Source organism: Olea europaea, chromosome 5 (genome assembly GCF_002742605.1).
Source record: "Olea europaea var. sylvestris chromosome 5, O_europaea_v1, whole genome shotgun sequence".
NCBI lineage: Eukaryota > Viridiplantae > Streptophyta > Magnoliopsida > Lamiales > Oleaceae > Olea > Olea europaea.
In genome coordinates, this window is record NC_036241.1 from 74,154 (window position 1) to 87,106 (window position 12,953).

Here is a 12,953-nt window from a genome sequence, read left to right on the forward strand (position 1 = left end):
GGTTCAAATTCAGTCTTTGACGTAATTTAGTAGTTATTGATGGATAATATCATCCAAAGATTCTTTTTCTTTTTTTTTTTCAATGGACTGTATAACACCGTCAAAGTCACGAAAGTGTTTCTAGGTGCTTCTCACCTACACTCAATAACAGAACACAAATTATTTTGTCAAGAAATAAATTTGAAAAAACACTTTGAGGAAGAAAAGATAAAGATATTTTAATGTAGATTGTTGGTCTTCACATTATTGTTCTGTTCTTTTGTCATCAAATCTGGCTAAAGTCTCCTGAAATTTGTGGAAGTGTGTCGATGGGGATATTTGGAGAAATATATGTACGAATATTTTTTTATGGAACATTGGTTATGCCAATTTTTTCTGGAAACACAAATTTTCATGTAATTGCTGATTTATAGATTAACCAAATTTATGCTGGAACATCCTTAAATCGTTTGTTATAAAACGTTGGTCTGTTCAACAGACAAAATTATGCTATATTAAGCATCTGTGGTTGTTGCTAGGAACATTGATTTAACCTTTTGAAGTCTGGCTACAACTTCCCTCATACTGATTCTTTCCATAGGAGAATTGGTCAAACATTCTATCGCCAAAGCCAAAATGGATGAGACACATTGCTTCTTTGCAGAGAAATGTTGGTCTTCTCTTCCAAGCAAATTGCTGTCCGCAACTTCAGTTATGGTATTCTCGGATAATGACTGACTCACCCAACTTTTCAAGCTCATTTTTTCACCAAACATCTCGTCAGTTGGCTTCTTTCTTGTATACATCTCCAGCAGCATTACACCATAACTGTAGACATCACCACTAGTGGATACTATTCCTTCAGTTCCATATTCTACATTGACGTTAAGAATTCATAAGATCAGATCATAAGTTTAGAAGCTGAAATTGAAGATTTCATTAATTTTTATTGAAGAAAAAAATAACCCTATCACATTCAAAAGGGAACATCACCTGGTGCCATATATCCAATTGTTGCTAAGGTCTTCGTTTGAACCTCTGATTCCCCTTCACCGAAGAGTTTGGCTATACCAAAATCAACAACATGTGCAACCATATCTTGGTCGAGCACGACATTGCTAGGCTTTAAATCACAATGAACAATAGCAAATGTATGATAATGATGCAGATATTCTAGAGCTAAAGCAACATCGATCGCTATATTTAACCTTTTTAGCATGTCCAAGAAATTATTGTGGGAATATAACCATTTCTCCAGGCTACCATTAGGCATGTACTCCAGTATTAGGGCTTTGAACTCTGAGTTACTGCAACATCCAATGATTCTGACTAAATTTCTATGACGTATGGTGCTCAACACTTCACTTTCAATATCAAAGCTCTTGGTTACTTGGTGGGACTGCAAATTGAAAACTTTCACCGCTACATTTAGCCCATCCGAAAGTGTTCCTCTGTATACTGAACCAAAACTCCCACTTCCGATTTTGTTGGTTTCGCTGAAATCATTTGTTGCGTCCTGAAGCTCCCGATAAGAAATCCTTCTCCATGCACGATGGAATGAAATTTCACTCTCGGGTGCATCTCGGTGCAGTTGTCTTCGTCTTAACACCAAAAATGTCATGCTCACTGCAAGAACAACTGCTATGATAGGAGGAATAATATATTTCACTAATGACTTCCCGTTCTTTGACCTTGTTCTTTTAAGAGTCTCCTTACAAAGTGGAAATTGTTTTCGAGTTTCACTGCAAAGATCATAGTTTTGCATGAATGATTGAGTGGTAAAGTTCGCAAAACGCCCTCCCGATGGAATCTCTCCCTCTAGTCTGTTGTGAGACACGTCAAAGTATTGTAGATAGTTGAGTGCCTCCAATGACGTTGGAATCACTCCAGAAATACTATTGTAGGACACATTTAATGATTCCAAGCTTATTATGTTTCCGAGAGACGGAGGAATAGATCCTTGAAATTTGTTGTGTGCAAAAGATATGGACATTAATGATTGCATGCTGCCAATGGAACTCGGAATATCACCTGTGAATTGATTCCAGGACAAGTCTACTTCGTTGACCACATTCAAATTTTTAATTTCTAAAGGTAGAGAACCACGAAAACTGTTGTAGGACAAGTTTAGTCTCAGAAGATCTTTAAGGTTCCACAAGTTTACTGGTACTTCAGATTCCAATCTGTTGGAGTTTAAGTAGAGTCCTCTCAGAGATTTGAGTTCCCCCATGCATGCCGGAATTGGCCCATCGAGCGTATTTTCATTTAGGTACAAGTCCCCCAAATTGCTTAACTGGCAAATCTCTACGGGAATATATCCATCAAGTTTATTGTGTTCAAGATAAACACGTTGAAGACTTTTTAAGTTACCAAGTGTTCTTGGGATGGATCCCGTTAACTGATTGCTATCTAAATATAAATCTTTCAGGCTGCTTAAGTTTCCAATTTCAGTAGGAATAGCACCCTTAATGTTGCATCCAAATGCTCTGAACACCTGAAGAGACGAGAAATTCCCAATTGATGCAGGGAGAATACCGTTTAGCTGATTCAAAGATACTTCAAAAAGCTCCAAATACCGGCAATTTGTCAATGAAGAGAAAAATTTCAATTCTGGACTCGAAGGTTCTCCTGTCAAATTATTTCCTCCAATCATGAGGCGCCGTAGAAGTCGTAAGTTACCAAAGTTGGGCATAATGCCAGAAAAAGAGTTACTGCCCAAGAATAAGAAGTTGAGTTTGGAAGAATTGGTGATAGAACTGGGTATTAATCCACTGAGTTTGTTTTGACCCAAATGAAGCTCTTCAAGATTGGGAAGTGAAAGCCCCATGGTTGAAGGAAGATGCCCTGAAAATTGATTGAAAGAAAGTGCCATCCTTTTCATAGTTGATATATTGAACACAGAATAGGGAATGGGGCCAAAGAAGCTATTGTTATAGATATTAAATTCCTCCAGATTAAGCTTGCCAAGCTCGGCCGGTAATTCCCCTGCCACAATGTAGAGACTATGATATCCATTAACTAAAGTTTTTAAGTACACCTATGAAGTGCATATTTAAAAAATAAACTTAACTATATGTTTTCTAGCTGGTATAATAACTATTAGGCAATCCATGGTTTAAACTCCTCTTCTAAAAGCAGAAAGTTGCCATAGGGAAAAGACTCAAACTAGCAGTGAAATGAAATTCATACTTGAAATAGGACACAAGAACCCTTAAATTTCCTTTAGCATTTTCTTCTCTATTTTTTTATTTATTTAATCATTTGCTTTATTGCCTGTTTCAAATTGTTCAGTAAAATGAACGAGAGAGAGAGAGATTGTCCAGGTAGAAAATTTTTTTTTTTTTCACATGCGGACCATAACAGTGAAATGGATTTTTCTATAATTTATGGATCAGAAATTTTTCTCCTTCTCATCAATATCCACGTGTTAAATTTTCAACAATACAAAGTGAAAGGTGGATCACAACATAGTATTGGTACAAGTTGATTGGTCTAGAGAATGTGACTTGAATTGTGCTAGTTATGGGGTGATATGGATCATAGATAAAATCCAATGATTGGATTTAATCTAGTAGTCAATTACCTATACTAGTGTTGTCACTCTCTAGACCATAGTACAATATTTGAATTTTGAATTCAAATGAATTGGCTCTATAATTTCAAGACTTCTTCATTCTCTCTATTTGGACTTGGCATAACATTAGAGAGAGCATAGAGAGGTAACCAAGTGGGAGCTTTCCATAACTCCGGCAAAATTCTTGGTGGCTTCCGATGGATTCTTTCTCGGTATATCCATTGTCATTCCCGTGGACGACGGTGCATGATCCGGTGTGGTACAAATCTGAGTTCAACATCAAGAACACTTCATTGGTGGTGTTGAAGAAGCTTGGAGTCGATTTTGGTTCAATTTTACACTTTGAGAGTTTATTATTCCGCATTGTAGTTGTAATTATCTTTTGTATTCTTCACTATAAACTCTACAAATAGTATCAAAGCTTAGGCTAGTGGTAAAAAGTGTTAAAACAACCTGAAAATCGGATTGGAAGTCGAAGGGGTTCGATTTTGTTTGAAAACAAGTTGAGCAGAAACTTTGAACCCATTTTCTGGAAAAACTGCACATCTAGTGGACAAACGAAGACCACCACCAGACTCCAAGCATCAAGCAAAACATTCTGGTTCAGCGCGTGGCGGTGGAGGCAGCGCGTGAAGTCACGCGCAGAAGACACTCTCAACGCGTGAGAAAGATTCAGCCGGAGGTCAAAAAATACAGATTGTTTCTTGATGAAATTCTGATCTTCTAGTGGTGTTAGATTTCAATTTGGTGCACTATGGAAACAGATACAGTCTCGGGCAGAAAAGTGGAAACAGAGAAACTTTTCCGTGGCGGCTCGGTGGTGTTTCCTGGTGCTTCAGCAGCTATTGGATGACTTAGGGCAGTTACTGTAGGCTTCAAATCAATAAAGACTCGCATCTCTCCTTAAAATACGAACCAATAGATTGGTTCGCTCGGTTTGCGCATTCTAACACTCTCTCGAATTTACAATTGAAATATTGTGTTATTTGCTACCATATTGTTACTTGACTCTTGTGATATTGGTTATGTGTTACTTGTTATGATATCATCATTTATGTCATCTTAGAAAGTAATTTATATATAAATTGATTTGGGCTTGCACTATTGTGTGGGTAAATTGGCTAAGTAAGACTTTTTTTGAAAACATTATTTTGCTAATATGGCCTCTCGAGTTGAATTGGTACAACTCAATGGTAAGGGAGATTATTCCATTTGAAAGCAAAAAATGAAAGCTATTTTAATTCAACAAAAAGTTTCTAAAGCTCTTGACGACCCGGAAAAATATCCCGATGCATTAAAAGCTAAACCGGATGAAATTACTGAGATGAATGAAATTGCACATAGTTTGATTATATTGCATTTATCCGATGATGTTTTAGGACAAGTTGAACGGCATAAGACTGCCAAAGAGTTGTGGGAGGCACTTGACAAGCTTTTTTTGGAAAAATCTCTTCCAAACAAAATACATTTGCTTCAAAAATTGTTTAGTTTTAAGCTGGACCCGGAAAATGATCTTGAATCAAATTTGAGTGACTTTAACAGACTCGTCAAGTGTTTGGCCCACAACGAGAAGAAATTTGATGATGAGTATCTAGCGGTTATACTTTTAAATGCTACGCCCGAATCTTATAGAGATGTTAGGAATGCTATCACGTATGCTAGGGATACTTTGACCCAAGATATTGTGACTGATGCTTTGAGGGCTAGGGAGCTAGAACTTAAGAAAGAGTCGAGGGGTAGCTCGAGAGAAGAGAGTTTGTTTGCTAGATGGAGAAATGAGACGAGATAGAACCATTTTCAAAGTAAGAAGGGCAGAGGAAAATCGAAGGGTAGGTCTAAGTCTAGAGATAAAAGTGGTAAGAAATGCTTCCATTGTGGCAAGTTAGGACATTTCAAGAAAGACTGTAATGACTTTAAAAGGAAACAAAGACCGCAGCAAAATGATGATCAGAACTTAGTTGATGTAAGTGATTCCCTCAATTGCCTACATGTTATGACTGTGTCAGGAGATTTTGACACCGAGTTAAATGGTGCTCATGATAACATACATGTCATGAATGTTTCTAATATTAATTTTGACACTGAGTGGGTATTAGACTCAGGTGCTACTGTTCATATGTGTCCTGTTAAATCTTGGTTCTATAACTATAGAGATGTGAATCCTAGAAAAGTATACTTAGGGGATGATCGTACACAAAACGTAGAAGGGGTAGGTGATATTGCTATTAGGATGCATGATGGCATTATCAGACCCCTCAGAGGTGTTAGGTATGTCCTGAGCCTGGCAAGGAATCTCATTTCCTTAGGCACTCTAGAAGAAGAAGGTGATGAGTTCAAATCTCATGCTGGTACTTTAAAGATTTGTACAGGATCTCTAGTAGTTATGAAAGGTCCCAAGAAGAATGGGTTATATGTCCTTCAAGGTAAAACCTTGGATAGTAAAGAGTCGGCATTATCTTTAGTTTGTGAAGATAAATCTGATCTTTGGCATAAGAGGATGGGACACATTGGGAACAAAGGATTGAAATACCTTAGTGACCAAAATTTACTTGGTAAGGATAGTGTTACACCTTTAAGTTTTTGCGAGACGTGTGTTCTAGGAAAGTTACACAAGGTTAGCTTTGGGACAGGTGAACACAACACTAAAAGACCATTGGACTACATTCATGTAGATTTGTGGGGTCCTGAAAAACACCCCACACATGGAGGAAATAGATTTTTTCTATCCATTGTTGATGATCACTCGGGAAAGTTTGGGTGTATCTCCTTAAATCCAAATCTGAAATTTTTAGTAAGTTTAAGTCTTGGCTTGCCTTAGTTGAAAATCAAATAGGAAAGGGTGTGAAACTCTTAGGACGGATAATGGTTTAGAGTTTTGTAACTTCGAATTTGATAATTTCTGCAAGGGAAAGGGTATAATAAGGCACAGGACTATAAGACATATCCCTCAACAAAATGGGGTAGCGGAGAGAATGAATCGGACTTTAATGGATAAAGTCAGATGTATAATGATTAATTCTGGGTTGTCTAAAGGTTTCTGGGGTGAAGTCGTGTGCACTGCTGCCTATTTAATAAATAGGTCACCTTCTAGTTCTATTAACTTCAAAACTCCTCAAGAGTTGTGGTCTGGAAAACCCCCAGATTTGTCACATATTAGAGTGTTTGGTTGTGGGCTTATGCACATCAGGTTGAGGGCAAATTGGACCCTAGGGCTACTAAGTGTGTCATGTTAGGTTATCCAGAAGGAGTAAAATGATATAGACTATGGGTTTTAGGTGTAAAGGGCATTAAGATTATTAACAGTAGAGATGTAAAGTTCAACGAACTTGATATGTCTTGTCTTAAAAACATAGTAAGTCAGAACAAACAGACTGAGGAAGGAGAATCTTCTACTGGAAAGAAGATGGAACTTGAGGCGAAGAGATTAGGAGATAATCTAGAGGATAGTGAAATCCAACTTCAAGAAGAATCTGATCAAGAAGCAGTGATAGAACAACTTGAACTTGAAATTCCTGAAACTGTTGTCCCTAATCAAGAAACATCTGCAGGTACTAATTTGGATGATTACCAATTAGTGAAGGATAGAGAGAGAAGACAAGTGAAGCCCAATTTGAAATACATCTCTTCAAATTTGATGAAATTTGTCCTAGTTTCAGGTAAAGCCTTGGAGTCAGTTGAACCGACTTCATTTGAGGAAGCGGTTAACTGTGAAAATTCTGAAAGTTGGAAAAAGGCAATGAAAGAAGAGATCCAGTCTCTAAACAAAAATGAGACTTGGATGTTGGTTGAAAAACCAAAGAATCAAAAGGTAATCCATTGTAAATGGATCTACAAGTTAAAAGGAGCAGGACCTAAAGACCCTTTAACATACAAAGCTAGGTTGGTTGCAAAGGGATTTACTCAGAGAGAATGGATAGAATATAATGAGGTATTCTCACCAATTATTAAGTATAAAACTATCATGTTAGTCTTAGCCTTAGTTGTCCAGTATGATAGGGAGTTGGAACAACTAGATGTTAAGACGGCTTTTCTTCATGGGGAGTTAGATGAATTGATTTAAATGTCTCAACCTCAAGGGTTCGAGGTGAAGGGAAAATCAAAACTTGTGTGTTTGCTTAGAAAGTCCTTATATGGTCTTAAGCAGAGTCCTAGGTAATGATATAAGAGATTTGATGCTTATATGCTTAAAATTGGTTTTAAGAGGAGTGAACTTGATGCATGTCTATATGTTAATAACTCTAAAATAGGCTGTGAAGTTTATTTATTGTTATATGTGGATGACACGTTGCTTACTAGTCCTAGTAAAGCTGAAATCATAAAGATGAAAAACCTTTTAAAATCGAAATTTGACAAGAAAGACTTAGGAGAGGCAAGAAAAATCCTTGGCATGGTTATTAAAAGGAATAGGGCTGATAATAGGATGACTATTAATCAAGAGTTTTATTTAGACAAAGTGATAACCAAATTTGGTATGAAATTTGCTAAGTCTGTCAATATACCATTAGCTGCACACACAAACTTATCATCTGCACAATGCTCTAAAACTGAAGAAGAAATGCATGAAATGAGTAATGTTCCCTATGCTAATGCCATTGGGTCTGTAATGTATTTTATGATTACCACAAGATCGGACCTTGCATATGCAGTTAGTTTTTTGAGTAGGTTTATGTCTAATCCAGGTAAACCACATTGGACTGCACTTAAATGGCTATTAAGATACCTAACTGGATCTTTGAAAAGGGGATTGGTGTTTGAAAGAAGAAGTAACAAATTATAACTTAAAGGATATGTAGATTCTGACTTTGCCGGGGATAAAGATCAGAGGAAATCTACTACTTCTTACTTCTTCACTTTAGGTGATAATTGTATCACTTGGAAATCACAATTGCAACCTATAGTTACACTCTCCAGCACTGAAGCAGAATATGTTGCATTAAATGAAGCTATAAAGGAATGCATGTGGCTTAAACGCCTTCTATGTAAATTAAACTTCTTGAATGATAATGCTATGATTTTTACTGATAGTCAAAATTCATTGATGTTGTGTAAAAATCATGTTTATCATGAACGTACTAAGCATATTGAGGCGAAGTATCACTTCATTAGGGAGAAGTTAGCTTCTGGTGATTTTATTTTGCTTAAAATTGCAACTGATGATAACCCTGCAGAGGTTGGTAAGTTCAACAAATGTTTATCAATACTAAGTATTGACAATGGTTAATTGTTGTGCAGGTACTAAGTTGGAGTGAGCGATGATGATAAAAATAAGACCACACTAATGGATATCACTTGTAATCGGGGAATTTGGCGATGGATGTTATGTGATCCAAGGTGAAGATTTGAAAGGTGGATCACAGCATAGTATTGGTGCAAGTTGATTGGTCTAGAGAATGTGACTTGGATTGTGTTAGTTATGGGGTGATATGGATCATAGATTAAATCCAATAGTTGGATTTAATCTAGTGGTCAATTACCTATACTAGTGTTGTCACTCTCTAGACCATAGTACAATATCTGAATTTTAAATTTAAATGAATTGGCTCTATAATTTCAAGACCTCTTCATTCTCTCTACTTGGACTTGGCATAACATTAGAGAGAGCATAGAGAGGTAACCAAGTGGGAGCTTTCCATAACTCCGGCGAAATTCTTGGTGGCTTCCGGTGGATTCTTTCTCGGTATATCTATTGCCATTCCCGTGGACGACGGTGCATGATTCGGTGTGGCACAAATCTGAGCTCAACATCAAGAACATGGTGTTGAAGAAGCTTGGAGTCGGTTTTGGTTCAATTTTACACTTTGAGAGTTTATTATTCCGCATTGTAGTTGTAATTATCTTTTGTATTCTTCACTTTAAACTCTACACAAAGTATTCCGTGCGTTAAAAAAGCAGACTAGAACTTAGCCAGAAGAGATACCGAGGTATTGAACGTACCTGTCAAGTTGTTACTCGCTAGATATAGATATTTCAGTCCAGTGAGGTTTCCGACTTTTGCAGGCAGATCGCCTGTAAGTTTGTTATCAGACAATGACAAGAGCCGAAGTGTTTTGCATTCCAATATGCTTGACAAAGCTTGTCCAGTTAGTTGATTGGATTGAAGATAAAGCTGCTCGAGTTGAGGAAGATTACGATGCATGTTGACTGGGAGGCTTCCGGACAGGCTATTCTCAGCAAGGTCAATTGTTTTCAGAGAAGACATGTTGAAGAGTAAAGATGGAACTGGCCCAGTTAGAGAGCCACCTCTTATACTAAATATCTCTAAATGTGAAAGATTGCCTATTTCCAATGGAATTCCTCCTGAAAAGTAGTCAAATATTCTGTGATTAGTCAGAGATAAAAATTGTTACAATTCCTGAAAGTTCGAAGAATTAACACTTTTTGTTCCCTTTGAGTTTAATTAACTTTGATTATACAGTTTAATCATTGAGTTTTTGTTTGAATGAACTATTAACTTTATATAAATGTGGATATTTTCCTTCCTGTATTGCAATAGCTCGAAAGATCATTATGCAAAATGCAGAGTGAAGAAATCATACCTCTGAAGTTGTTTGTCCCCAGATATAAGTTCCTAAGAACTGTCAATCTTCCAATTGCACTTGGTATGCTTCCATTGAATTGATTATTGGATAATGACATGACCTCAAGGTGTTTGCATTTGAATATATTTGACGGAATTTGCCCAGAAAGTTTATTCTTCGAGAGAGAGAGTATTTCGAGTTTTGGGATGCTATCACATATATCCTCCGGTAGGCTGCCTGACAGGGTATTACCAGTGAGATCAAGTGCTCTCAAAGAAGATATATTGAAGATACCGACAGGTATGAAACCTGTAAGCTGATTATTCTGTAAATCTAATGTTTCCAGGGTAGAAAGATAGCCTAACGACACAGGGACGCTGCCGGAGAAATTGTTGTTACTCAGAACAATGTGCTGAAGTTCTGGTAAGGTTCCAAACCATGATGGTACCTCTCCAGTGAAGCCGTTAAATCCCACATTTATATCTTTTAAACGATTCAAGTGAGAAAGCTCGGGGGGTATTATCCCAGTGAAGTTGTTGGAGCTAACGTCTAAAGAACTAAGAAATGTTAAATTTCCAAGATCTGAAGCCATGGTTCCTTTGAAGCCGAAGCCGGAAAAATTTAAGGCCGTGACTCTTTGTCGAGTCCTGCTGCAAGAAACGCCTATCCAGTTGCAAATGGACGTATTTGTCGACCAGTTCTCGGCCAAGATTTTGTTAGGATCTGAAGTGATTCTGGTTTTGAAGGCAAGAAGTGTTTCTTCATCTGTGGCTAAGCAAAATGCAAAGCAGTTTAGTGATAACACTGCAATGAAGAAGCAGAGTTTTTCCATGAATCTGAAACTTTTGTCTCGTGCAAGTTCGTTATGTAAATCTTTGTCAAGAGTGATGGCTCTATTTATTTCCTATAAGAAAGTTGCAAGTGGGTTCCTATTTAGAATTTGTAGCACATTGATTGTCCACAATTTCTGACCATTTGGATAAGAGATTAGATCCAAAGTTATTAAATGATTTATTTATGTTGCCTACGCCCCAAATCTTTGTTAGTTCCTGTTCGGCAACTATTATTTTCAAGTTTTTTTTTTCTACATATTCATTTTCAACTACACATTTACTCAATAAAATAATTTGTATGTAAATTCAAAATTTTTCCCTACTTTTTAACCACATTTCTCCTAAAAATCACTATTCAAAACTCGATTTTCCCCAAATAATGGTTGTCCTACATGGGCTTAGACTCTTCATGGCTTGGTTCATTTTTCATAAGTTGCAATATTGAAATTCGTAAAAAAAAAAATAAATAAAAAAAAAACGTAGGTCTACAACTTTCAAATTTAAACACTCGGATTTTCAGTCTTTTGATTTTGTAGCACATGGGTTCTTAAATACTGTTTTTCATCCATTTGATGTTAGCCATTGTTTGATCCTAATTATTTTTAAATATATTTTTTCTCTCTTCTCTTTAATCACAATTATTCAATAAAATAATATTACACGTAAATTCAAAATTTTTCTTCTTTTTTAACCACACATTCTCCATCAATCTACCATTCTAAAATACTTTCTTTGCTAAAAATGGAGCTCAAACAGGGCATGTTTGATTTTTGTTAGGGGTTGAACGTTTAATTTAATTTTAAAACAAGTAAAAGGGGAAAGGAAAAAGGGATCTATGCCCATCCTACCAAAAAAGGAAACAAAAGGAAAACACCAATTTTTATAGGTTGACCGCTGACTAGGCTTCAAACCTTTGTTAGAGTCATGGTCCTATCTTTTTAGTTTCAAGCATCTAAACCGACAGAGTGAAAATCCAGGGTTTGGAACTAGATGGCACGTGTCATTTGGTTATTGGGCATAATACAAAAAGAAGAGAAAAGAAAGAAAGAAAATAGGTGTTGACACGTGCACCTGTTTCCAAAGCCTGAATTTAATCCCTGGCAGAGCAACTTTTTCCTTTTAGTTTTTTATATAGAACAAGTTGGGTTGATATCGGCTACTAACATTGCAGTTTGTTAAAAATCTATATATATATTTAAATGGTCATTGAAATAATTTTCATACAATAATAGCCACTCAAATTTCTAACAGTTTTACTAATAATGAAACATCTAGAAAACAATACCCTAAAATTCTATATGTCACTACTATGTCATTATAGATCCAAACGATGTTAACTAGTAACCATGTAGACAAAGTCATGTTTTATTAATGAAACTATAATTATCATACACGTTTTCATCCGCTTGTTTAATTTTAATCCTCAATTAATGTGTTTTGGGCAAGAAAAAGATTTTAAACCCCGATTAATTGGCAAACGCATTTCCTCAATACGTTAACATTTTAATCCAGACGTTAAGTTTCCAGTCAAGTGGTCATTGTGACCAATAGTATAATATGCATAGTGTATCCACTGTACAAAAAGGAAGGATTTTGTTCACATCAATAACAGATGAAAGTCAGCAAGTTGGTATTTTAGAAATTGGTTTGAACCTCAGACTAATGCAACGCAGGATCATGGCATGGTAAGTTTCTGACTTTTCAATATATTAAAAAAAAAAAATGTCTACTTGTGCATGTATGACACTGACTGCACAGCAGCCCATAATGGCTGCTAGGAACACTACTGTCCATTTCTTTTCTATGTGGGACTTTGAAATTTGGAAGTAATATTTACAAATTTATAATAGTTTCTTCCAAATTTCTAATGAAAATGGCATTGCACAGATAATGTTTGATTAATTTACAAAAAAAGAAAAAAGAAAATGGTAGAGAAGTTGCCTTAAGCCATCTCCAACTATTAGCATTAAATTGATACAACTTTCATGTTGTCAAATTGATGCAATTTTCATAATATTTTACGGAGTCATCTCCAATCATTACACCAAA

At 36.2% G+C, this 12,953-nt stretch overlaps 1 protein-coding gene across 2 annotated transcripts; it reads right to left on the bottom strand.

The window, feature by feature from the left end:
- Positions 1-388: 388 nt before the first annotated feature.
- Positions 389-10,953, bottom strand: LOC111394322 (putative receptor-like protein kinase At3g47110). Of its 2 annotated transcripts, none has more exons than XM_023020072.1 (4): positions 10,090-10,953; positions 9,488-9,850; positions 973-2,823; positions 389-853 (listed from the first exon to the last, which is right to left on the bottom strand). In XM_023020072.1, the coding sequence occupies exons 1-4, from the start codon at positions 10,901-10,903 to the stop codon at positions 495-497; spliced, it is 3,387 nt and encodes a 1,128-aa protein (XP_022875840.1). In that variant the 5' UTR covers positions 10,904-10,953; the 3' UTR covers positions 389-494. The 2 variants fall into 2 exon arrangements, with proteins under 2 accessions (XP_022875840.1, XP_022875839.1); XM_023020071.1 differs by having other exon boundaries at positions 973-2,964.
- Positions 10,954-12,953: the final 2,000 nt, after the last annotated feature.

Bases quoted from the DNA above. Each gene is read 5' to 3' on its own strand.
- LOC111394322 (XM_023020071.1), bottom strand. From the start codon at position 10,903: ATGGAAAAACTCTGCTTCTTCATTGCAGTGTTATCACTAAACTGCTTT. The intron at 2,965-9,487 runs GTACGTTCAATA...ACATTGTGGCAG, and splicing joins AGCGAGTAACAACTTGACAG to GGGAATTACCGGCCGAGCTT. The intron at 854-972 runs GTGATGTTCCCT...ACGTCAATGTAG, and splicing joins AATTGGATATATGGCACCAG to AATATGGAACTGAAGGAATA.